The sequence below is a fragment of the Acomys russatus genome, chromosome 5, assembly GCF_903995435.1.
Source record: "Acomys russatus chromosome 5, mAcoRus1.1, whole genome shotgun sequence".
In the NCBI taxonomy this organism is placed as follows: domain Eukaryota; kingdom Metazoa; phylum Chordata; class Mammalia; order Rodentia; family Muridae; genus Acomys; species Acomys russatus.
This window is the reverse complement of record NC_067141.1, coordinates 59,453,217-59,477,667: the sequence shown is the minus strand read 5'-3', so window position 1 is coordinate 59,477,667 and position 24,451 is coordinate 59,453,217. Positions and strand designations below refer to the sequence as shown.

The following is a 24,451-nucleotide window of genomic DNA, read 5'->3' as shown; positions in this document are numbered from 1 at the left end:
CTCGGCGGGCAGCTTAAGCTTCCTTGGCAGAACCCCTGTCTTATCAGGGCAGACCATGTGTGAGTCAAACTTGAATTTTGTAGCAAAGAGAAACATTTTTATTCTGACCGCATAACAACATGGCTTTTTTATCCTAAGAGTGAATCAGGCCGATCCATCATCTGCTCTCCGTCTCTTCCCCAAAATTCCCTTTGTGGATTCTTCCATTTCAAGGTGTGTTCATGGCTGCACATGAGTCTGCGAACACAGCAGACTTTTCCATGATGTTTAGTTTTACAATAAAGACAGGGAACGAGAGAAGATAGAAAGAATTCACTGTGACAATTGAACAAAAATTTGCCTAAGTTCTACCTACTTTCTGTTTGCTGAAATCTGTAACATAAAAATCTTAACTCTTTCAGGGTCTAGTACTAAAACCTGAAAGGCAATCTTGAGGATATGATGTGTTCCCATGTGCCATGCAGATGCCAGTTTTAAGACGGAGGGAGCCAAGTCTTGGGATGTGTTAATATGCATCACCTTAGAAGTAGAGAATTCCAAATTAAATCATCTGACTGCAGCAGCTGTGTGTGCTTGTGAGGAAAAGCATTCAGCATGTGGTTGAGCACAGAGCAGATTGGATCAAGATGGAAGGAAGACTAGGAACAAATCCTAACCCTCTTCTTCTCCTCTTTCCCAGATCTCTACAAATTACAGAAAAGTTAGATGGAGACATAAACTCATGGCCCGGCCCCCCAGCTCCCCACTGCTGGGGACGGAGTGCAGGGCCTATAGTGGGGTAGGCAAGCATTCTGCCTCTGAGCTGAGCCCAACCCTTAAGTGTTGAAACCCGAACATAAGAAAAAGTAACCCAGACGTAGCCGAACAGAATTTCCTTACCAGGCCCCCTGAGATTACGTCAGTCGGCCCGAGTTTCCCAACTCTCATCCGGGAATAAGTTGAGAGTGGAAATGCGAATTCCAAACCTCAAGATCGAAAAGATCTCATGATCAGATAGAAAACAAAGTTTATAAAGATAGGCGCAACCTGTAACAAGATAATCTCCCACGAACTAAACTGCAGATCAACAAAGCACTCTTTGCTGTCTATTTCACATGTTCACATATGAGCATAGCTCAAATGACTAGACAAAGGGATGTATCAGCAAACAGGACGCACAAAACCGCTTGCCCACAGAAATTATGTTCTCGGAAATACATGTAATTTAAATAATATAAATTTGAGGGAGGGAGGAATGGGAGGATACAAGGGATGGGATAACCATTGAGATGTAATATGAATAAATTAATTTAAAATTTTGAAAAAATGAAAAAAAAAATATAAATTTGGCCTTTGAAAACCTATGGAATGCAGGCTGAAGAGGTGGCCCAGTGTGGAAGGCGGCTTCCCGCTCCTCGAGAAGACCTGGGTTCAATTCCCACCATCCTCACCAGGAGCCTCACCATCACCTGTAACTCCAACCCCAAGGCAATCCTACCCGCTCTTCTGTCTGTCACGGGCATCCACAGATACGAGGCACACCCAGAGATACTTATACACAAATAAAAAATAAATGTAAAAAAAAAAGCTATGGAAATCATTAGTACAACTAAGAGCGCATTAAGGACAAAGATTATATATACCTATATTTACTTCACAGTTCACCACCCAGTTGCATGAACATTTTTGAGAATATTTAAAGCATATATATATACTTAGCTATAAATTTCAAGGCATTATAAAAACTAAGGTCTTCTTGGAAAATATGAGCAATTTCAAGTGTCCCAAATCTTATCTGCCCAAGAAATTCACTGGAAAAGGGAGGCATCTGAAGTCAATTTTAAGGGAATGGACTAGAGTTTAGTTAGGTAACTTTTGCAGATCTCACTTTATTTCCCCAAACAAACAATAAAAGTAATCCAGATACTGGAAATGTTGCTCCATGGAGATGACTGACAGGTGGGTTTGCATCATATACAATCCAATTGCTCGGTTCAATAGTTTAGCCACCAGAGGTTATTTAACTTTGAATTAATTACAATTTTGAAATTAAATATTTAACAGCTCAAGCATACGAGGTGCCCATTACATGTGTGACAGCCATGCATGCCTGTGTCTACCAGATCAGTGGGAATACAGAATGTCTGTGTTACTGGACAGCCAGAGGGGCATGCCACTCCTGAGAAAAGCAAGCTCCCCTGTAGATAGTCTGCAAAATCTTGCATTTAAAAGGGTGAAAAGGGAGAAGCTTTCTACTTGGTTACTTGGCTATTTCCATTTCTGTATCTTACTTTACTTTCTCCTCAGAAAATGTTTCTAAATTTAACTTCTGCTAACTCCTCACATTCTTTCCCACCCTATTTTCTTGTACTGAACCTCTCCTCTCACTACCCTTTCCAGCAACAAATGTACAGATCACTTTTACTGATGTGATGCATTTAATAACGCTTTTAAAAATTTTTTTTTAATTCGGTAAAATTTAAGTGGGTAGAGTGTTTGCCGGGTGTTCATGGAGCAAAAGAGGTCATGAGTTTGACCTCTACAATGTTGTGGTGGCCTGTATGCCTGAAATTCCAGCACCCAGGAGGATCGGAAATTCAGCCATCCTTGGTCACATTTTAAGACTGAGGGTCAGCCTGAGCTACATGAAACTGGGGAGAGAGAGGGACACACAGAAAGAACGAGAGAGCAAGAGTGAGAGAGAATGAAGGAATGAACGAATGAAGAAACTCATGGAGTTAAATAAGTATTGCTTTATTGCACTACAGTATTACAGTAGAGATTTTTTTTTTAAAGATTTTAAGCATATGAATGTTTTGCCTCCAAGTGTCTGTATGCCTGTGGATGTCTGTCTACTGAGATGGGTAGTTGGCAGAGACAATGGATCCTCCCCAGAACTGGAGTTACGGATGTTCATGAGATAACTTACAGGTGCTGGGAAGCAAACCCCAGTCCTCTGAAAGTACAAATACTCTTAGCAGCTGAGTCATCTCTCCCAGCCCCTATCACGGAGACTTCGTTTGTTTGTCTTTGTTTTAGGGAACAGGCGGGCCTAAAACTCGTGATCCTGCTAGAGTCTCGGGAGTAACCAGCGTGGTCCGGTACTCAGTTTCCCGGCATGCTTAAGGGATGCGACTTTCGATGTGTTTTTCTCCTTGAGATCATGGCCCTTCCACAGAAAGGGCCTCTTACCTTGGGAAAACCGATCGAAAGAGACAAGTAATTCCAGCTCATGCCTATAGATCTTCCCTTCACGGAAGACCGCACTCCACTCCTCCAGGTCCGCATGGGGCATCAACGTGATGCCAGCCGCCATCTAGCGGCGGAAAGTAGCAAAGGCGCCTTGGCCCAGCGGTTGCCAGGTGACCGGAGCCACGCGCCGCTAAGGAGGAGGGCGGAGCAAGAAGGATGCAGGGTCGCAACAACATCACTTTCCATTGGTTGAAGAGCACGCAGCCACCGCCTGAGCCAATGCTCAGATGGAAGCAGATGACGTCGGATGCGACGACTCCTCCCCGCGCTCCTGGGACTTAGGAGACCTAGATTCCGCTCTCACCCCTCCGCGGTTAGGCTCTCTTATGTGCTCCCAGCAGCTGCACCTGCTGTCGGTGGTGGTCCTGATGCTTCCTGACGCTGCCCGGCCGCAGCCCTCCTCCCCAGCCCGGGCTTTACCCACCTACTCGGCCCTGGGGCCAGTGACGCCCGAAGTGGCGACTGAAGCTCCTCCGGACTCGTCTGAGGGCCCTCCTCCCTGGACGAGTGTGCCGGAGATGCCCGAGAACGGGACTACGGACCCCTTCTCAGGTGATGCAAGGAGATACGGGGGTAGAAATACTGACTTCTCAGATCAGAAATTCTGTAGACAAAACTGCTTTGCCCCAAAGCCGGGTAGTAGAGCTGTTCACGCAGGAAAACTTTGGGGCGCTTCATCCTGGTTCTTGCACTTTTATAGCCTTGCCGATCTGTGTCTGTGATTTGACTCCTGGTACTTGCGATTTAAACTGCTGCTGTGACAAGGACTGCGATCTTCTCCATCCGAGGACGGTCTTTTCCTTCTGCCTTCCTGGTAGTGTAAGGTGAATTGCCATGATGGTTGGCGGGGGTGGGGGGTGGTGGGAGGCTAGAAGTAAGAGTGAGTCTCCTGCCCCTTGTGTTTTCCTGAAAGCCGAGCCATCCAGTAAAACAGAACCTCTGTGTTGCATTGCAGCTGCCCACAGAACCTCTGATTTGTACCAGACATCCGTGGGAATGGGACCCATCCCCCTAACCCTAACCCTCCTCAGTATCTTCATCTTTCCTCACAGAGCTTCAAGCTGGGTGTGTGTGGACAACTCTCTTATCTTCAGGAGCAACTCCCCGTTTCCTTCCAGAGTTTTCACGGATTCCAGTGGAATTGCACAGTTTTGTATCCGTGTGAACAACTGTGAGTAGGAACAAGTTTGGCTGTTCTTGTCTTTGGACTTCTTCTTCTTCTTCTTTTTTTTTTTTTTTTTTTTTTTTTTTTTTTTTTTTTTTTCCTTTGAATCCCCATCGCTCACTTCTCCTACCTTTATCCTCTTCCTTGTTAGGAAAGGTCATTAGTAAATTCAGAAAGCTCCAGGGACTCCCCACGGCCTTTAAAACACTGCACCTCCCCCTCCCCGCCCCCAGCAGTCAGGGTGCTTTCGCATCTTCTAAGTCCTTTTCTCCCACAAGCTTTTCGCTAATAGTTTTACACTGACCTTTTAAATTTGGCCAAATTCATGTACCTTGTCCTCAAGCTATGCATTAAAATTTTCCGAAGTTTTATATGTTTTCCTCCTTGACACGAATAGCCCTCTTCCTCCTTGGCTTTCTAACGTCTTAGCTCTCCTAAGAATCTTCTGTCACTTGCCCCAGTTGGAGGTGAGCCCACCCTTGGCTTTCTCAGACACTGGTCTTAAGTCATTAACTTGTAGAGTTCCCTCTCCAGATAAATTTAAGTCAGCCCCTTAAAAAAAGACAAACTGTATCTTTATTTATGCACAATGGACAGTACTTCCTGATAATGATGGTGGGGAGGAGGGGGCATATCCCTAACAGGGGCCCTGCAGCACGGTGGAGTGGGAAAAAACTGAAGACCAGCACTTAGGAGACTCGGGGTCTGCTCTTGGTTCTCCAAGCTTACGCTAAGGTTCTTGGAACTCATTTGCCTCTGAGGATCCAAACTTCCTAATGGTGTTGGATGAGATGGTCTCTAGGCTTCGTTTCAGATCCACAGTCATGCCAGAATCAAACTGGCTTTGAACGGTTGGGTAATGGTATGCCATGTGTGATGGTGGACATTAACAGGAATATCCTTATATTCTCGTTAATATGTCTTGTATGTCTTGTCTGCATTCATTATCTCCTTATCACCACTTCCACCAATACATGTGTGAAAGCCACAAAAAGGATCGATGGATATTGACTCTCTGACCTCAAAGGTAGCAGTAACTGGATGTGATAGGAGGTAAATAGCCTTTCTGAGGGCTGGAGACATGGCTCAGTGGTTAAGAGCACTGACTGCTCTTCCAGAGGTCATGAGTTCAATTCCCAGCAACCACATGGTGGCTCACAACCATCTATAATGTGATCTGATGCCCTCCTCTGGTCTGCAGATGTACATGCAGGCAGAGCACTGTATACATAATAATAAATAGCCTTTCTGTGTCGTTTCCGGAGGAAGCGGAGAGCTGGGGAAGCCAGGGAGCTGGGGGAGCTGGGGGAGCTGGGGAAGCTGGGGAGCTGGGGAAGCCGGAGAGCTGGAAGCCTTGGCTCTGGAGATGCAGGGAAGAGGTAGAAAGAAGGTGGTACCCAGACCAGGTGTCAGCACACCTGTGTGGGAGCAGCACTTTGTTCTGTAAGATTTACATGTTATTTTTGGGGTTGGAGGGAGCACATATATACATGTGACATGAACATGACGCAGCACACTTGTGGAGGTCAAAGCACAGCCTCTGAGGATCAGCTTTCTACTTCTACCATATAAGTCCCAGGGATTAAATTCAAGTCATTGTCATGAGTCATCCTGTAGCACTTCCTTAAACTCTGGTGTTCACCTGCATGTGAACATGTTTGTTGTACTGAAAAGCTTGTGTTTGTTTGTTTGTTTGTTTTTTGAGACAGGGTTTCTCTGTGTAACCAGGCTGTCCTGGAACTCTCTCTGTAGACTAGGCTGGCCTTGAACTCAGATATCTGCCTGCCTCGGTCTCCTGAGTGCTGGGATTAAAGTCGTGCGCCACTGTGCCTGGCTGATTAATTGTTTCTTGTGTCTTGTGTCAGATATTTTAAAAGAAATGCTTTTTATCTAAGTCTCTGTTCTTTTAAAAACATTTTTAGCAAAATTAAACTATTTCCAGAAGCTCCAAACAGTCAATGCAACCAACTTCGAGGCCCTGGTGGCAGAGTTTGGAGGCCCATCCTTCACCTCGACATGGAAAACCGAGCCGCCACTGCCATTCTATAGGGTGAGCCTGTGGAAACAGGTGGGGTAGTCTGGTTTTCCTGGCAAAGCACAGTTGGCAGTGTAACTCTGTAGTCCCCTCTTACAATGAGGTAAACCATTCTCAGCCACTCCTCGTTTGAGATGACAGTAAGCAGACTATCTAGTCAACTTTTGTCTCTTGCTTCCTTTTTCTGGGGTGTTCAGTCTAACCTTACTATGAATACATTTGTCCTCTATTTTCACTCAGGCTGGGGAGCCCATCCTTACCTACTACCCCAGCTGGTCTGTAGTGAGCTTACTGAGGCAGCCTGCAGCGGTGGGAGCTGGGGGATCTTGTGCCGAGAGCAATCCTGCAGGTGGGTCGGAGCAGGAGGACACCAGCCTTTTCCTCTTTTGGAACTTAGCTTTCTCACTTACCGCAGCCTTCACTCTTTGTATTATAAGGTTTCCTAGAGAGTAAAAGCACAGCCTGCACCCGTTTCTTCAGGGACCTGGCCAGTAGCTGCACCTCGGAGCCAGCCCTGGATGCCGCCTCTTACTACAACTTTACCATTTTGAAGGTAAGTGTCGTCACCCCGTTTTCCCCTTCCCCCCTCCTCCCCTGCCCCATGCCCACTCTACAGACCTCACCCCATCTCACTGTGAAGCTCACATGCCACCTGCTCTGTGGCCTGTAGAAAACTCCTTAATTGCAAATCATAATTCCTAAGGTCCACACTACTGGGAGAAAGATGGGAAAATTAGAGGCAGTAGTTCTGTGATAAGCCCTTGTCACCATCCGGCTGATGTGAGCAGTGACAGTTCCCTGTTTCGCTAATGTTGTTGCTTTTTGAACGAGCTGGGTCTGGCTGTGTAGGCATTCAATCCAGGATGGCATCCAGCCCCACTCTTGACATTTAGTGAAGAAAGTTAGGTAGAAGATCAGAGGTCACTCAAGTATTTTGATCTTCCCTTTCCTCTACCAAAGTCTGTGTGGGGGTCATAGGAAGTGGAAACTCCTGGTGATTTTATGAAAGGTGTATTGCACCATCATGTCTCCGTGCTTGTCTTTCCTAGGTTCCAAGAGGTGTGATTGATCTTCAGAATATGAAGGTATGATGGGGTTTATCAGAAAAGTGATGCCTGGCCGCTGGCCATCTGAGGCCGTTTCATTCAAGATTATAATAACGCGAGAGAATATGGGTGTTTTGTACCACAGTTAAGCATTGCTTTAGAAATAGCTTCACATGAAGTAAAGATTAACGAGGTTTTGGAAAATCTAGAAAACACCCAAGTTAAGTCAAGCTAAATGCTACGCTTGAAGTGGGCGTCTTTAAGTCCTTTCGTGTAATAGCAGGCTTTGTGACTGTCTTAAGAGGAGAGGTAGAATACAGAATCCTTCATATCTGATTGGCTGTAGCCCTTGCTTCATATCTGATACAACCAATGTTCCAAGAAGCTTGTACTGAGATGTGCTGACTATGAATGACTTGAATTTAAGTCGTCTCACACTGGAAGGAGAGAAAAATGGAATAGCCACAAGCAAACAAAAGTATTCATTGTAGCATAATATATAGCAGAAAAAGAAAAAGCTGTTCAGTTTCAATTGATTTGCTTCTTTCTCTTTCAAGTTCCAGGTTCCTGTAACACTTGCCTCACCAACCAGTCCTCCTCTGCTGACTGGAAACACATGTCACAATATCGTTTCCCAGGTGCGGAAACTCAGATTCTAGACTGGTACATATTGGTCAGTATCATCGGTGGGGCCTCATCTTCCTGTAAGGGTACAGCAGTGGTTCTCAACCTTCCTAATGCTGTGACCCTTTAATACAGTTCTTTATGCTGTGGTGACCCCCAACCATACAATTATTTTGTTGCTACTTCATGATTGTAATTTTGCTACTGTTATGAATTATAATGTGTTAAATATTTATTAACTCTTGAAGGCTCTACTAATCTGGCTAGCCCTCCAACAATTGAGAAAGAGACCTATTAATTTATTTAAACAAACCTTAGCACAGTAACTGGGCAGATACCATTTAAATGAATTTTCTAAGCTAGTCTGGCTACTTCCCAGCTGCATTCCCCAAGGTACTTGCCAATCAGTCGTCCTGTGTGGGCTGGATCTGCTCCATCAGGCCGGCTTCTTTCTCTCTCTCCATCTTTCTGTCTTCTCATCTCTTCTCCTGGCCTCATGGTCTCTACCTGAGAACCAAAGTTCCGCCTACCTCTGTTCTGCCCAGTAATTGGCTGTTAGCAACTTTATTAACCAATCAGAGACTATTGGGGAGTAGAGTTTATACATCATTTGGTGTATGTGAGAATGTACTGGCTGGACTACAACCACATCTTGGGGGCCAGTATTTACCATGTGAATACAGAGCAGCACCAGACCAACCCCCAGCAGTAATGTAAATATCTGTGTTTTCAAGTGGTCTTAGGCGACTATGAAAGGGTCAGTCAGCCCTTAATGGGGTCGTGACCCTCACATTGAGAATCACTGGGCTAGACTGACTTGCTGACCTGCTGGACGTCATGTCAGCTCTAGCCTCAGGAGTTGAGCCCATTGCTTTCTTCCTCACCATACTGGAGGCATGTCCGTCACTCCTGTCCTCCAGTGTTTTAGTTCTAGACTCTTCCTTTGTACACAGAGTCTTGTGCTGGCTCTTAGCAGCTTTTTCACAGTTCCATCTGCCGACACGGCATCCTCTCAAAGTCTGAGATAGCCTACTTTAGTTTTCTCTTACAGTCAATGAAACGTGTAATGGAATAGGAATTCTCTTAAAGTGTCCTCTTTAGGGACTGCATTCCCTCTCTCCCCAGCTATAGTCTTTGTTTCTCTTCCAACACTTAAAGGTCTAGTAACCCAGATCTTGTTCCTCGCTCACCTTTGCCCAGTTCTGCACCTACCTGGCTCTGCCCACACTCACAACTTTAACTTAAGTGTGCTCTGATCACCATGTAAGCCTCTGGCCTGCAGTTAAAACGCAGAAGAGCCTTCTGTGCTAAACACTGTAAACCTACAACTGTTTATTAATGAATTCTTCTTTTGCTTTTCAGGTCATCTATGAGATAGAGACCAACGGGACCTCTGGGATCCAGAGAGTCTCTGTCAGCTTTAGCCAGACCAACCTGACTGTGGAGCCAGGCGTTTCCTTACAGCAAGACTTCATCGTTCACTTTAGGGTCAGTGGCCTGCTCTCAGAGAGAGGTTAGAGACGAGGCCTAGAAATAGCACTTTGCAGAGACAGTATCCATCCTCTGTCTGTCTGTCTGTCTGTCTGTCTTAGCTCCTCGCTTTCTTTAATAAAATTTCCCACTCTACTTCATAGAAAAGAAATAATAGCACTCGTTCTGTAATACACATGAAACAGGATCAGAATATTAAGGCCTACTTTGATCTTATTTTACGTCTTAACATTTACTACTCCTTAGTTTGACTAAAGTGACAGATGTTCAACACATGTGTATAATTAACATAGTCTCTGATGCTCTGTTTGGGCCCAACCAAAGTGGCACTGAAATCAGAACTTGTTAAGGATGCTCACGGTGAGGTTCAGTCAGCAGCAGAGAGGAAATCTTTTGCAAGAATTTCTCACTTTTGAACATCTATAATCTTATTTCCCACTGAACTCTGGTTTGTGGTCTTGACTTCTGTGATCTGTCTGCCTTTCTTCTACCTTTTCTTCCTTTTAACTCAAGCAGAGTTCTTTCCAGGGCTGTGATCAGCGAGTTCTGGGTCTCCCACAGTCCCATTACTGACTAATTTTAAATTATATTTAAAGTCCTGTGGATTCAGCCAGGCCATATATTGCACAAAATCAGTACCAGTGTTTGAGAAATAGTGTCAGGGGATCCTTAGTAGATCCTTGGCTTTAATCCTCGGCAGAATGAGCACGTGGTGACTTTCAGGGTTCAGGCTGCTCGTGATGGGGGAGAGCACATGCCTAGCATATGCAAGACCATAAATTTAATCCTGAGTACCACCAAAACAAGACCACTACCCAAAATCCCCAGATTTATTTTAGAGAGGAAAGCAAGAGAATAGTGGTGCAGCGCCACAAGGTGAAAGTTGCTCAGCGCGGCTCATAGATCGCCTACTTGGGTGGGGAAGGTGTGAGCCGGGCGGGGAAGCGTGTTTGCATACTAACTGTCTTCTTCCTTCTGCAGGCATCTCAACAGAGAGAGGCTGCTTTTCCTACTCGTCCTAGAAGTGGGAATCCGGGCTACCTCACTGGGAAGCCACTCTTGGTGCTAACTGGTGACTTGGGTCACTCGGTATCTTTTTTGGAGCTGGGTAGACTATTGCAGCCTGACAAAGAGGAGAAAAATTGTTGCTGGCCTTTGGGTGTCCCAGGCCTCAAAGTTCCGTGGGCTTTCATAGTCAGCACTTTCTTTACGGAAGTATATTATGTTCTTAAATGTTGATGCCACCAAAGGCTTTACACCTCAGACTAGCTAACTGAAAATACACTGACTTTTGCTTATTTTAATATATGGCTTATTTAACATATGCTTATTTAATATATGGCTAATCATTTTTAGAAAGGCAGGATTTGTCTGGTTCTTGAACTAATAGAGGAAATATATTTGTGACCGAATCTACAGTATATTAATATAATTCAAACAGTGCTTAGGGAATGGTGAAAGTGTTGGTTTCTCAGCTCCGCCCACCTCCTATAGCCGCTATCATTGCCTTAACCATCACTTTTGCACCTCAGATGACCCTGTTGCAGAGTGAGGGTAGTGGAATTTGCTCTGTTAAGAGGCATGAGGTACAGTTCGGAGTGAATGCAGTATCTGGATGCACGTTAAGGTAATTATTTGCCTCAGAGCACCTTCCCACAATTTTGTTTCTGTTTCTAGGGGCTATGTAGATGTAGTAGCTGTTTAATATTTTACATAACACTTTAAAAAATGATAATCTTTATATCTACAGTGTACCTGCTAAGGTTATTTCTTCCGGTCTCTAACATTATTAATTTTATGTTTGAATGCTAATGTGGTATCACTTCCATGCTCGTGTTGGACTCCAGCCTCCATGGTGTTTACTTTCAGACCCAAAGAGGCGAACTGCAGCGACTTGCAGAAGGAGATTTACCAGAGTCTTCATGGAAACCCCAGACCAGAGCGGGTCGCCATCTTCGGCAATGCTGACCCAGCCCAGAAAGGAGGATGGACCAGGATCCTGAGCAGGAACTGCAGCATTTCAGTAAGGAAGGAAGCCACCGCTGACTGGCGACTCATTTTCCATGTTTGAAATTATAGGATGCAAGGCGAAAACCAGCCTCGCTTTTCTCTGTATTTATCACATCAAGAAGAATGTAAGAAAGTATTCCTGTTTGAGGTCAGGGTATATTTACATCTAATCTCTTTTCCTTACTTAAACCTGAGGATAATGTAGAGCAGCAGTTCTCAACCTGTGGGGACCCCTTTGGGAGTTGAACAACCTTTTCACAGGAGTCACCTAAAACCATCTGAAAGCATAGATATTTATATTATGATTCAGCGTTGAGAAGATTGGTGGTTGCTTATTACTCAAAGCCATGCCACATATTTCAAATATTCTCTCATATTCCTTTTTTCATTGCATTTATCATGTGAGTGCATTTATTGTGCTTATGATATGTGTGGAAGGAGGTGGTCCTCTCCTACCATGTGGGTCCTGGAGGTGATCAGAGTCAAGTTGCCAGGCTTGGCAGCAAGCAAGCTTTACCTACTGAGCAACGTTTCCAGCTACACTTACCGCCTTCAATATATGGTCAGTACGGGCTTGTTTATGAGGCTGAGCACAGGCTTGTTCTCCTTTTCCTTTTTTTTTTTTTTTGTTTTTTTAAGACATGGTCCTGGACTGGCTTTGTAGACCAGGCTGGCCTCGAACTCGCAGAGATCCACCTTTCTCTGCCTCCCTGAGTGCTGGGATTACCGGTATATGCCACCACCATACCTGGCCGCTCATTCTCTTAAGATTGCCATAAGCCAGGCTTTAGGGCAAGGTGTGTGGTGTGGCTCAGTGTGGTTCTCTTGCCAGGTAACTGAATTGGGTTCAATTCTCAGTGCCAGCAAATAAAGATCACACGTTTCCCATTTACCTGAAAGGTATTAACTGTTTAAAAGCAGAAGTCTTCCTACACCTTGCAATTATTTCTCTTAGGGTACTACTTTATATATACCATATTTCTGTTCCAAAGTTTACATGGTTCCTTGGTACCTTCAAAGTAGTCTTTGAGTGGCTACAGAACTTAACTCAAATGTGTCTTACTTAACTTGTCATTGCTTCTGTGTTCAAATCCTTTCTTTTTCTTTTTTCTTTTTTTTTTAAATCCATATTGTCTGCTCAAGGCCATGGCCTTTCATGTCCTTGGTTCATAGGAGACACTTTGTAGCTGTTGCTTAGTAACAACATGTGCTGTCTTCGTTGTGTGCCTTTTTGGAAATAGTCACCATCATCACCGTCATCTCCTCCTCCTCCTTTATTGGTTTTTCGAGACAGAGTTTCTCTCTGTGTAGGTCCAGTTGTCCTGAAACTCACTCTGTAGACCAGGCTGGACTTGAACTCACAGAGATCTGCCTGCCTCTGCCTCCCGAGTGCTGGGATTAAAGGTGTGCACCACCACCACCCAGTTGTAAGCTTTAATTTTAATTAACATAACCATATATATGTAGGGACTGTGTGTGAGATTTCAGTACATTCACGCCCTATTTATTGATCATTTCCATCTCCTTATTGTTACCTTCAGAGTCTCTTAGCTTCTCTTTTCAAGTTCTTTTTTTATTTCCTCTCCAGATTCTGTATAAAACACACTATCGGTTATTTAAAACTGCAAATGCCCTACTGCCCCCCACTGTGCTGTGAGCACTAGAAATTCTTCTTCCTGTCTAACTAAAGCTTTGTAGCTCAGTATGGATCATCCCACCTTCCTCTCTGTATACCCGACCCCACCTTTAACTGGTCTCCAGTCGTCACTGTAGAATTCTAGAATTCTACACTTCCATATTAAGATCAACATTTTCAACTAGCCAGCAAGGTAAGCTGGTCTCTCTGAGTTCAAGGCAAGACTGCTCTACAGAGTTCCAGGACAGCCAGGGCTACACAAAGAAACCCTGCATCAAAAAAAGATTTTCAGCTCCCACTTATGAGTGACAGCGTACCTGTGTGTCACTTATTTCATAGAATGTGGGAATTCTCTGTGTCCACCCATTTTACTGCAAATAACAGGGCTTCATTTGTTTTTATTTTATGACTGAATGAATCATAGTCCATTATATGGATACCACATTTTTTTCATCCTTTTATCCGTTGATAGGAACTGCAGTGGAGAGCCTATGCTGGTTGTTGTGAGTGGCAGTGCAGCTGTGTCTTTGCCATGCAGGCTTCGTTTTCATTGATTACACACACCCAAAAAGAGTCAAATAGCCAGACCGTACGTTATATGTATCTTTAGTTTTCCGAAGAATCTTCATCCTGTTGTTCATTTTTTAAATACAACCCTCTTTAGATTGGGAACATTTGTGAGGCCTGGTTTGTGCTTCCTCTAAGCCCTTTGAGCCTTCTGTGTCATTACACAGTGCTTTAAAAGCAATAGCTACTTGGGAGACGTCAAGAGAAGATGGCACAGCAGTTAAGAGCACCCATTGGTAGCTCACAACTGCCCATAAGTCTAGCTACAGGGGATCTGACACCCTTTCTAGCCTCCATGGGCACCTGCACACATGTGCAAATACACTGAGAGAGGTACATGCATACACATAAGTAAAAATAAATCTTTTCAAAAACAATGGCAACTGAGTGCGTGCTTCTTTGCCTTCTACAGGCTGTCAACTGCACCTCGTGCTGTTCCATACCAGTCTCCCTGGAGATCCAGGTGCTGTGGGCACATGTAGGACTTCAGTCCAACCCACAAGCTCATGTGGCAGGAGCCCGATTCCTGTACCAGTGCAAGTCTGTCCAGGTAAGCCACGTTCCTCCAATAATTTGATGACATGGGTAAACAGCTGAGAGGCAGTGGATGTATTCCCAATAAGTATTTCTTCAGAGTGAGTTCCCAAGATCCATTTTCAAGTCTGTCCCTCCAGCATGCTTATGACAATCAACATTCTGTCACGGTGGGTACAGCCACACTCATCTTTTCCTGTTTCCCACCCAGATTTCAGCAGAGATTAACTCTTTTCAAATAACGCTACTGTCATTACTAATCTGACCACAAAAAGCATTTTCTATGCATTTGTGCTCACTGTCTCAGGCACTCAACTAATGGTGTTTTGGGATCTATTGATTATGACTGAAGTTACAGGTGTAGTTGCCAATTCTTGCTTCTATGGGCTCCGTTAGATAAATGCTTTCATCTGGAGAAAACATGTGTCTCCTGCCTATAAAGTGCTGCGGACACACTTGGCATCTGCCTTAGTTTTTAGAGTGTGGAATCTCTGGCTTCACAGCTTCAAAAATGGCGTGTTTGCCTAGAAATAATGAGGTGAAATGACTCATTGTTTGAACTGGGTAATTTTTAGTGAAAATTAAAACATTGAAATTTCTGTTAGTTGCAGTATATTTGCTTTCCAGTAAAGTGACTGGGGACTGACTGTATAAGTACTTTTACTCTCCCCAGCAGCAGGACTGGACAAATTGACTGTCTGTGCCTATCTGTGTTAGCACTCGGGTTATCAGGAAGTACCACTGGAGCTTCCTGATCTTTCTCTAGATGTTGTGGTTCTGTAAGACTCGTGTGGTCTGTTTCAGAACCTGCACTGAGTCCACTGATACGTCGTCCTCAACTATACTTTGCGTTCTGTTGTCACAAGACTGTTTTTGTGTTTGCTCTTTTCCAAAGCCTCTGACTCTCTTGGCCATTACAGCCACCCACTGTCTGTTTTCTTATCCAGATATTTTACCCCATGTCTTTTTCTGATAGTTTGCATTGCTTACAATACTATCCAGTCATTTAGCCTACCTGATGGTTAGGTAGGAAAATAGTTGGAGTTTCAGCTGTGTTTTGATTGTGAGTCATTGAAGAACCATTAGCTAGTAGCGAGGTGATCAAAAAGGGATCACACAGGAACAGAGATGATGCACTTTCTGGCTCCTGTTTTGTCGCTGGCTGGATAACACAGTTACCAGCCAGAACACTAACTGAAACATTAATGTCCCTCGATTTTATTGTTTATAAATTATTCATCACACCAAGAAATAAAACCCAACAAAAAGACATTTGATGAAAAAAATGAATAAAAAGAAAACCAGACGCGAGGGGAGCACTCGGCATGTATGTACCTGATGGTGTTCTTTCCCTTGGAGTGAAGAGCTTGTGTATCTCAGTCATGAGTTACACTCCGGCCAGAGATGTTCTGTTTTAGCTCACAGTCGTGAGTGCAGCTGCAGACCACACATCCCACAGGAAGCATCCCCAGATTTAATAATAGTTTTCATTTGTTTGGAGGAGAACATGGTGGTTTAAAAATGGACTAAAATGCAATAGGATGCAATACTGCATAAAGTGGACATCCTGCTGCAAAAACCAAGCAAACCCAACCCGAACTCTTCATGTCGTTGGTTGTTGGTAGATTTTCTGTTGAAGAAAGGATGTTGCTGTGTGGGCAACGCAAGTGAAGCACACCAACCCCAAGCTTCAGGAAGTGTTGCCGGTGACCGCTAAAGTAAATTGCTCGAACTGTTATCACTTAAAGGAGAAATAAGTGAACGCAACCACACATAACAGAACCAGAACCATAGCAAAAAGAAATGTGCTGCGGTGGCTGTGTCATTGTGTGTCTCAACAAAAGAAACGAGGCGAGCAGAATTGAGGGAATTTAGTGACTCACACTCTGGACAATGAGTTCTCCAGTTTTTCCCATACATAACTTTAAAATGCAAATGCAGAAACTGTAGACCTCCCTCAAAATTTCAATTTAGTACACTGAGCACATGCAAAACCTTGTTCTCCATGTGGTAATAAAACTGCACTCAAAACTAAGTGGGTCAGGCTGGGCATGGTGGTGCATGTCTGTAGTCCCAGCACTTGGGAGGCAGAGGCAGGTGGATCACTGTGAGTTTGAGGCCAGCCTGGTCTACAAAGTGAGTCCAGGACAGCCAAGATAACACAGAGAAACCCTGTCTCAAAAAAACTAAACAAACAAACAAACAAAAAACTCAAAAACCTGAGTGGTCAGCTTCATTCAGTATTATGTAATGACCTGGTGAGTACAGTTCCATCCCTTTTAACTGGACAGTCTTCTGGACTGTATTTACTCTAAGCCTTCAGCAATCGTAAAAGCTTTTCTTGGTTTTAATTAAAGTATAATAATGGTGGGCTGGAGAGATGGCTCAGAGGTTGAGAGCACTGACTGCTCTTCCAAAGGACCCGGGTTCAATTCCCAGCACCCACATGGCAGCTCGCAGCTGTCTATAACTCCAAGATCTGACACCTTCATATAGACATACATGCAGGCAAAACACCAATGCACATAAAATAAAAATAAATACATTAAAAAAAATAACGGTATGTGTTATGGGATACAGAATGGGATTTTGACACAAGGTATAATGACCAAATGAGAATAATTAGCATTTCTGTCCCCTTATACATGACCTTCCTTTCCTTGGTTAACCCTGCCTCCACCCGTGTTTTTTTAGATTATTGTCTTCAAATTCCAGTGACAGTGAGTTTCTGTGTCTGTTTCATGGATGTGCTGTTTTGAAGACTTCTTGAAAGTCCAATCACTAGCAGCTCTGATGAGTGTGTGTCCCCATGTGAGACCAAAAGGACAGCTGTTCAGGCAGCTTATCATGTGCAACTTCTTAGCCATCACAGTGCTACCGAGGGCTCAAAACTATACTGTTGAGTAGACACAGGTGTCACAGTTGCCTCCTGGGCTCATGGCTGTGTGGGAAATCAGTTGTAAGTTGAAAAGCCTTGGGGCTAGAGAGATGGCTCAGCGGTTAAGAACACTGACTGCTCTTCTAAAGGACCTGGGTTCAATTCCCTGCACCCACATAGCAGCTCACAACTGTCTGTAACTCCAAGACCTGACACTATCATACAGACATACATGCAGGCAAAACACCAATGCACATACAAAATAAATAAATAAACAAACAAACAAATAAAGGAACGCCTTTATCCACCTTGGAAACCAATGAAAAGGAGGCAGACACAGAGTTTGAATGTCAGGGTAGTCAATATGGCAGCTCCCCTGGTCTGATCATTCCCTAATGTATGTATGTTTTAAGATGGTACACTGTACCCTAGAAATATGTGTATGTGTATATATACACACACATATATATACACATGCATATATATACATATATGTGTTGATATGTTGTTAAAAGTTTAAGATAAAAACAATTTTAAGTAGACATTAAAATATCAGCTTGGGGCCCAGGAAAAGGTTCAGCCAATTAAAGGTACCTGCCCCCAAGCCTGATGATGTGAGGTTCATCTCTGGGACCCACATGATGGAAGGATGTAAGTAATTCACACGAGTTGTCTTCACACACACACACACACACACACACACACACACACACACACACACACGTGCACACATGCACACTTTAACTGTCATAGAAACTAAAAAATGAGTTTTGTTACTGATAAATACTATGTAGGCAGATATGGCTTGGGTATTTCCACCTGAGGCCATTATCCCTTTTCTGCTCCGTAAATGTCCTTCCTAGACAACTAGGCCGTTACCAGTTTGTCTTCCTCCTGAAGGCCCTGATATGGGTCAGAGCACAAAGCCTGCAACTGAAAATTCACTCCCTGTTCCTTTTTTTCTTTCTTTCTTTTCTTTTCTTTTCTTTTTTTTTTGGTTTTTCGAGACAGAGTTTTTCTGTGTAGCCTTGGCTGTCCTGAGCTCGCTTTGTAGACCAGGCTGGCCCCTGTTCCATTTTCCGTCCCGAAATATTTCTGAGCATCCTAGCCAGCTCAGGGCATTCTTTAAATAGTACTCTCAGTGATGTCACTTTATTCCAAAATTGTTAATGTACCTTGCTATTCATTCTAAAGTTCCTGGGGACAGTGTTAAGGTTCTAACAGAAACCCCTATTATAAATTAAATTCCAAAGAGCATGGATTGCTTGCTCTTAGGTTTCCTGCGCTAAGCACACTCTAGTCCTCTTTGCCTGGTTAGTCTCAGCTAGTTTTCAGTGTCTGGTTGGACTCTTGGATTCCCTGGGCCACCTAGGCAAGGCAGGCTGTCCTTGGATGAATGTGGCCAAGCATCTCAGTTCTATGCCAAAGCTGTGATGGGTGTGACTGCTCTACGGAAGCCCTAACAGTTCATATAGCTTGTAAGATTAAGGTAGCATTGCCCCTACACCCATTTCAAAACCACAAGTAGGGAAAGCCCCTGGAAGAGTGACTCCAGGCAGAATTACATTTTTGGAGTGTGGTGGCAGGGCCGGGTGATGGTGGTGCATGCCTTTAATCCCAGCGCTTGGGAAGCAGAGGCAGGCGGACCACTGTAAGTTCAAGGCCAGCCTGGTCTACAAAGCAAGTCCAGGACAGCCAAGGCCACACAAAGAAACACTGTCTAAAAAAAAAACAAAAACAAAAACAAAAAAACCCACAGCAGGTGCTGGAGAGGGCTCTATGGATAAGAGCACTGACATCTCTCCTAAAAGATGCAGGTTCGATTCCCAACTCCCATATGGCAGCTCACAACTGTAAATAGCTCCAATTTTAGGAGACCCAACACCATTTTCTGGGCTCCCTGGATAGCAGGTGCACATGGTACACCCATATGTGCAGGCTGAAAAACTCACAGCCATAAAGCAAAAAAAAAAAAAAAAATCTTTAAAAACACAAATAAATAAATGAACTCCAGCAGAGAGCGCTGGAGCAATGAAAGGAAAACAGGACAGCTTCATTCCAGCTTCTACAAGATACTTACTGACAAGTTAGAACCAGGGTTTGCTTGGTAAGCACGTGGTCAGAACAACGGGATTCATTTAGGAGTATGACATCAGGTCCAGCTGCGTCTAGAAGTCCTGTCTCAGATTAGATATGGGGGTCAGCCTGACATGGTCATTTCCTCTGGAGCACCCCTTCTAGTTGACTTGAATTGTGGACAGCTGGGGAATCTTCAAAATCGAACAGTCTGTGAATCTGATATTTGAGGTTAGGGTTTTTTGTTTTTCGTCACCTCCTCCCCCACAATTCTTTGAGGGTCTTTCCCCCATGAAATTTCAGCCATCCTCACTGATAAGGGAGAGCTGCTAAGCATGTAATAGCAGTGGCTCGGCCACCTGGCCTTTCTGCTGCTGTCAGACAGCTCCCTAGTTGGAGATAGTAAAGTCTCTTTTGAGACAGCATCTTCTACAGCCCAGGCTGGCCTCAAATTTGCTATAGCCAAGGATGACTTGAGACTACCCATCCTCCTGTCTCTTCCCTCCAAGGATGTGTGTACCAAGCTCTGAGAATGAGCCTTTAGGTATACCTGTTCAAGTTCTGGAGTCATGTGCTGTTGTTGGAAATGCATTTGCTTATGTGGACCCCTTCAGGAAGATGTGTCTTGCTTAGAGTGCATGTGCTTTCAGTCCAAAGAAAGCAATGCTGGTGAGACTCCATGGATTGTACCAGGAGCTGACTGACCCTTGGCTCTCTCCCTGCAGGAGCACCAGAGAGGGATGGAGGTATCTTTGACCACTCTTGTGAGCTTTGTGGATATTACTCAGAAGCCAGAGCCACCAAGGGATCAACCTCAAACGGACTGGAAACTGCCATTTGATTTCTTCTTTCCCTTCAAAGTGGCATTCAGCGGAGGGACCAGTGCTCAGAAAGACTCAGCCTATCTCATCCTCATCCTGTGCATCTTTCTACTTGGAGCTCTTAGCTCACAGACCAAATGAAGAAAGAAAACAGTCAGGTTTTGTTTTTCCCCATGGGAAACTCTAAGGCAGCCTACTGATCTTGGCAGGACAGGTCCTCACGTACTCATGGAAACAGACCTAACTAAAGGGACTCTATTTACTCACTATGTAGCCTTGGCTAACCTAGAACTCCCAGTGTAGACCAGGCTGGCCTCCACCTCAGAGATTCCCCCTGCCTCTGCCTCGAAAGTGCTAGGATTAAAGGTGTGAGCCACTGTGCCCAGTGAGGAATCTTTATAAATTGAAGATGGCACTCCAGGAAAGTGATTACAATATTCCATCATCATAGTGTTCTGCTTAGGGCTCCGCGGGCCTCTGGGTACATACCTCTGGGCCTCTAGGTTCTCTGCTTGTAAAGCTGGGCAGGCCAAGAGCCTCACGTTGCCTTTTGTCCCTCTGAAGGTTTGTGAGGTGTATCCGGCTGCTCGCAGGCACATGCTCCTGCCATCACCCAGAGTGAACGCAGAATGGCTGGCCTGTGCATTAGCGCTGATAATTCAAGCCAGAAAGCTGCTGGCGCTGTATTTTGTCTGGCTCTGTTGCCTAGGCGTTGCCACACCCTTTGCCCAGACCTGAGTTAGGAACATAGTTCTTCCTGCTCATTCCTAAGTGAACGGAATCCCATCTCCTTTGCTCGCTAGCAAACGGCCCCACCCATCCTTTCTGTCCTTCCCTACTTTGTCGTGTAAGGTAATAAAAGTGACCGAGAACTCCACTGTACCAAGTCCAGCAGCATGGCAGAAATTGACACCCTGTGATACACCCCGGACATTTTTTTATATATGCAGTTTAAAGAGGAGTGGGGACTCTCATAAACTGTACAGTAGTATTCAAATCAGGGGGGTCTGTTTCCTTTCTGGGGAAATTCTCTTCCTTTAGTCCAAGTTTATGCCCATGACATCTTTTTGAAGCCTGTTTCTTTAAGGATAAGGCATTGGTAGCTCACACCGAGTCTTGACTGCCTGGCCAGTCCAGAGACAGTAACATGCACACAGACTTTTTGCCCCAGCCCGCCAGGGTTCCACTAATGCTCGGGAGGAAAATTTTCCTGTATAGAGACAGAACACTAGACACGAAGAAGGGGGCAAGTCTGCATTCTGGTCAAACCCCGTTTATTGAAAATTTTCACAGAGTTTATATAGGCACAGAGGCATGCGTATTTGTGTAAGCAAGGGTTGCTATGGATACCTAACTCTGGAATGCTCCAGCAGGTAGGTATCTACCTTTACAGCTGCTAGTTGTAGGAGAGAAATTCCAGGAAAGTCATGAAGGATCTGGTTAGTCAGAAAAAAAGCTCCCAGAACTGCTGCTCACAGGCAGCTGGCCTTTAATCTGCTCTTATCAGTAGTCCCACCGGAAAAGGAGTAGCTCGGGGGTCTGGAATGACCAGCCCCCACAATAAACCAAAACAGGTGTCTAACTGCTGACCTATGACAAGGTCAGCTAGTTTCTGGTGAATGGCAGACTTCTGGAGAAATAGGAACCTAGGTTCTGACAAGATGGCTGAACATTGGCCATGTAGCCCGTCCCCAACAACTTTTCCTATTCTTGAGAATAGGAATGGTTGAGAATTATAGTAGAAAACTTGAAACTTAAAGACTTGTGCTGTCCTTTTAATTAAGGCAAGTTTTTGATGGAAGAAATGACATTAAATCTAATTATTTTAATGATTAAAATTAAGCCTGGAATAAGACAGTGAATACGGAGAGTTAAGATGTGGAAGAATGGCTTCAGTGAAAACGTGTGAAACGTGAAATTCTAAGGCACCAGCCCCCTCTGAGCAGTGCGGGTGACTGGAGACGACAGCCAGTGACGCATACATTCTTAGGGGTGGGTTTTGACCACACAATGAGGTTGGCACAAACATCAGAATCTTCAGGGAAGTGAATGGTCTGGGGAAGTGACCTGGGAATCTGGGACAACCTGAGGGGAGGCCCAGGTATTTCTATGGACTAAACCAATCATAGGAAAAAGACCTAGTGGATTAAGCAGGGATGGGAGCTCACTGTGTGGGGATTTGAAAGCCAGGCAGAGAGGGTTGGAGGTTATTAATACTCACTAACTCAGATTGGGTTTTTTTGTTTGGTTGATTTTTGGGGTTTGTTTTGGTTTGGTTTGCGGGGGCAGGGGTTGTTTATTTCAAGGCAAGGTTTCTATAGCCCTGGCTGTCCTGGAACTCAATCTGTAAACCAGGCTGGCCTTGAACTCATGGAGATCTGCCTGCCTCTGCCTCCTGAGTGCCACCACCACTTTGGCTTCTCCACCAAAAAAAACAAAACAAAACAAAACAAAAACAAAAAAACTTTTAATAAAACACTTAGCTATCATCCCGCCTCAGGAACGAAAGATGCCAACTGTGTACACCATCTCCAGCTGCTTTCTCATTTTGTTCCATTCCAGAGTCCTTAGCAAGTAGTAGCTAGTTTCTCTGAAAAGGGCAAAATTCCTGCCACAGTTACTACCAAGCCAGAAGACCCCTGCACAGGGCAGTCAGGAGTGTGGGGGAGCTGGCAGCACAGTTCTTAGCAGAGTCTGTTCCCCAAATGTTATCTAGCTAAGCAGCCTTGGCTCCCAGGCACAGTCACTCTGGCCCTAGGTATTAGAGGACCGAGGACCTACGGTCTTCAGGCTTGATCTTAGAGGTTACTAGCCCGATGTGACAATTTATCCTAAGCTGTGGGCTAGCTGCCACCCAGTCCGCTTGGAGCAAACTACGGTTCTTTTTCAAAATCAGTCCCTCTCCCTCTCTTCTCCTTGGTGCAGATGCTTATTCCCACACAGAAGCTGGGCATCCATCGTGGCGCCTTTTGATGGGTTTGTCTGTTCAACATCTCAGGCCTGTCTAGAATCGCTCCCAAGTTCCTGTCTCTTCGTGATCTGTTGGGGTTCTCTAAGATAAAATCCTGACTGAGCCCTGTAGCTGGAGATTCTGGTTCACCTGTGGAGAAGAACCAGGAGACAGGGGCTGTGAGACTCTTTTGTAATAAATAAACAATTAGGAAAAGAAATCTGGGGTCTGGCGAGATAGCCAGTGGTTAAGAGCACTCTCTGCTCCTCCAGAGGTCCTGAGTTCGAGTCCCAGCAACCACATGATGGCTCACTACATCTATAATGTGATCTGATGCCCTCTTCTGGCCTGCAGGTGTACATGCAGATAAAACACTCATACATAAAATAAGTCTCTAAAAAAGGAAGAAAGGAAAAGAAAGCCTGTATTTTAGTTGAGTGTGGGAGCACATACCTGCAGGAGGATCACAGATTTCTTCTGTTTTTTATTCATTTGGGAATTTTTGTTTCGTTTTCCTGGTATTTGTGGCGTGCTCTCTCACTTGTGAACCTATGAAGTACACAGTATGGCCACAGTGCTTGTTGGTCATTGCTGACTCCTGACTCTGTGTACCCCTTCTCGGAGCGTATCCATCACTCACTGTGCTAAGGTGTGGGCAGAGCCTCTGTTCACTTGACACACAGGCCTCCAGCCCCTACCTCAGCTGCCTGGTTCAAGCATGGAGTCCTAGAATGACACAGTAGGCCAGGAAAGTTTTCTTTCTCAGGAGTTTGGAAGTGAGACCAAGCCTGCCCATCTGGAATGATACTAACTACCAGACTGTTTTAAGTCTGGGAAAACCATTTCCCATCACATATTTAAAACCAAAATTTCTAATGTCATACAGCTGAAAGATTTGTTAATTCAGTGCTTATGTCTAAGGAATGGCAGGGGGCAAATTAAGTTTTCCACAACTAAATCGCTACCTTTCTATAAGAGCAGAAAACTTCATATGTACAGTCAAAATGCTGCGGTTCTTAACATGGGGTGGCCTAGGATCTGAGTTGCAGCATCATTCATTGGTGTTGGTGACATGATGCATTTACAGTGTTCGGTATACCCATGTGAGAACTAAGGTGACGAGTCTCACGATGCGACACAAAGCGGGCCCTGCCAAGCACCTCATTGTTCAAGTTTGAATTAGCATTTGGCTACTCGTGTGTTAAGACACCTTCCTCTATTTATGTACAATTGTCAACATTTTCCACAACCCTCACATTTGGCTTCAGAGGCACTAATGGGAAGACTATTTTCAGAGAATGTGGGGTGTGGGTGGGGGCTGGGTGATCTCCTCAGGAGTGGAGGAAAGCATTGGTTCCTAATGTTCCGGTTTCTTCTTGTCTCTTGG

The 24,451-nt window shown here is 44.6% G+C and overlaps 1 protein-coding gene across 1 annotated transcript; it reads left to right on the top strand.

Moving 5' to 3' along the window:
• Positions 1 to 2,881: 2,881 nt before the first annotated feature.
• Tctn3 (tectonic family member 3) lies at positions 2,882 to 20,504 on the top strand. Its single transcript, XM_051146528.1, has 14 exons — positions 2,882 to 3,783; positions 3,932 to 4,055; positions 4,284 to 4,402; positions 6,319 to 6,446; positions 6,672 to 6,780; positions 6,869 to 6,984; positions 7,481 to 7,516; positions 8,035 to 8,115; positions 9,464 to 9,589; positions 10,574 to 10,681; positions 11,125 to 11,219; positions 11,462 to 11,615; positions 14,218 to 14,355; positions 20,019 to 20,504. The coding sequence occupies exons 1-14, from the start codon at positions 3,459 to 3,461 to the stop codon at positions 20,253 to 20,255; spliced, it is 1,896 nt and encodes a 631-aa protein (XP_051002485.1). The 5' UTR covers positions 2,882 to 3,458; the 3' UTR covers positions 20,256 to 20,504.
• Positions 20,505 to 24,451: the final 3,947 nt, after the last annotated feature.

Excerpts from the sequence above, each read along its gene's own strand:
- Tctn3 (XM_051146528.1), top strand. The coding sequence starts at position 3,459 with ATGGAAGCAGATGACGTCGGATGCGACGACTCCTCCCCGCGCTCCTGG. Across the intron at positions 11,616-14,217 it reads GCAGGAACTGCAGCATTTCA|GCTGTCAACTGCACCTCGTG; the intron begins GTAAGGAAGGAA and ends TGCCTTCTACAG. Across the intron at positions 14,356-20,018 it reads ACCAGTGCAAGTCTGTCCAG|GAGCACCAGAGAGGGATGGA; the intron begins GTAAGCCACGTT and ends CTCTCCCTGCAG.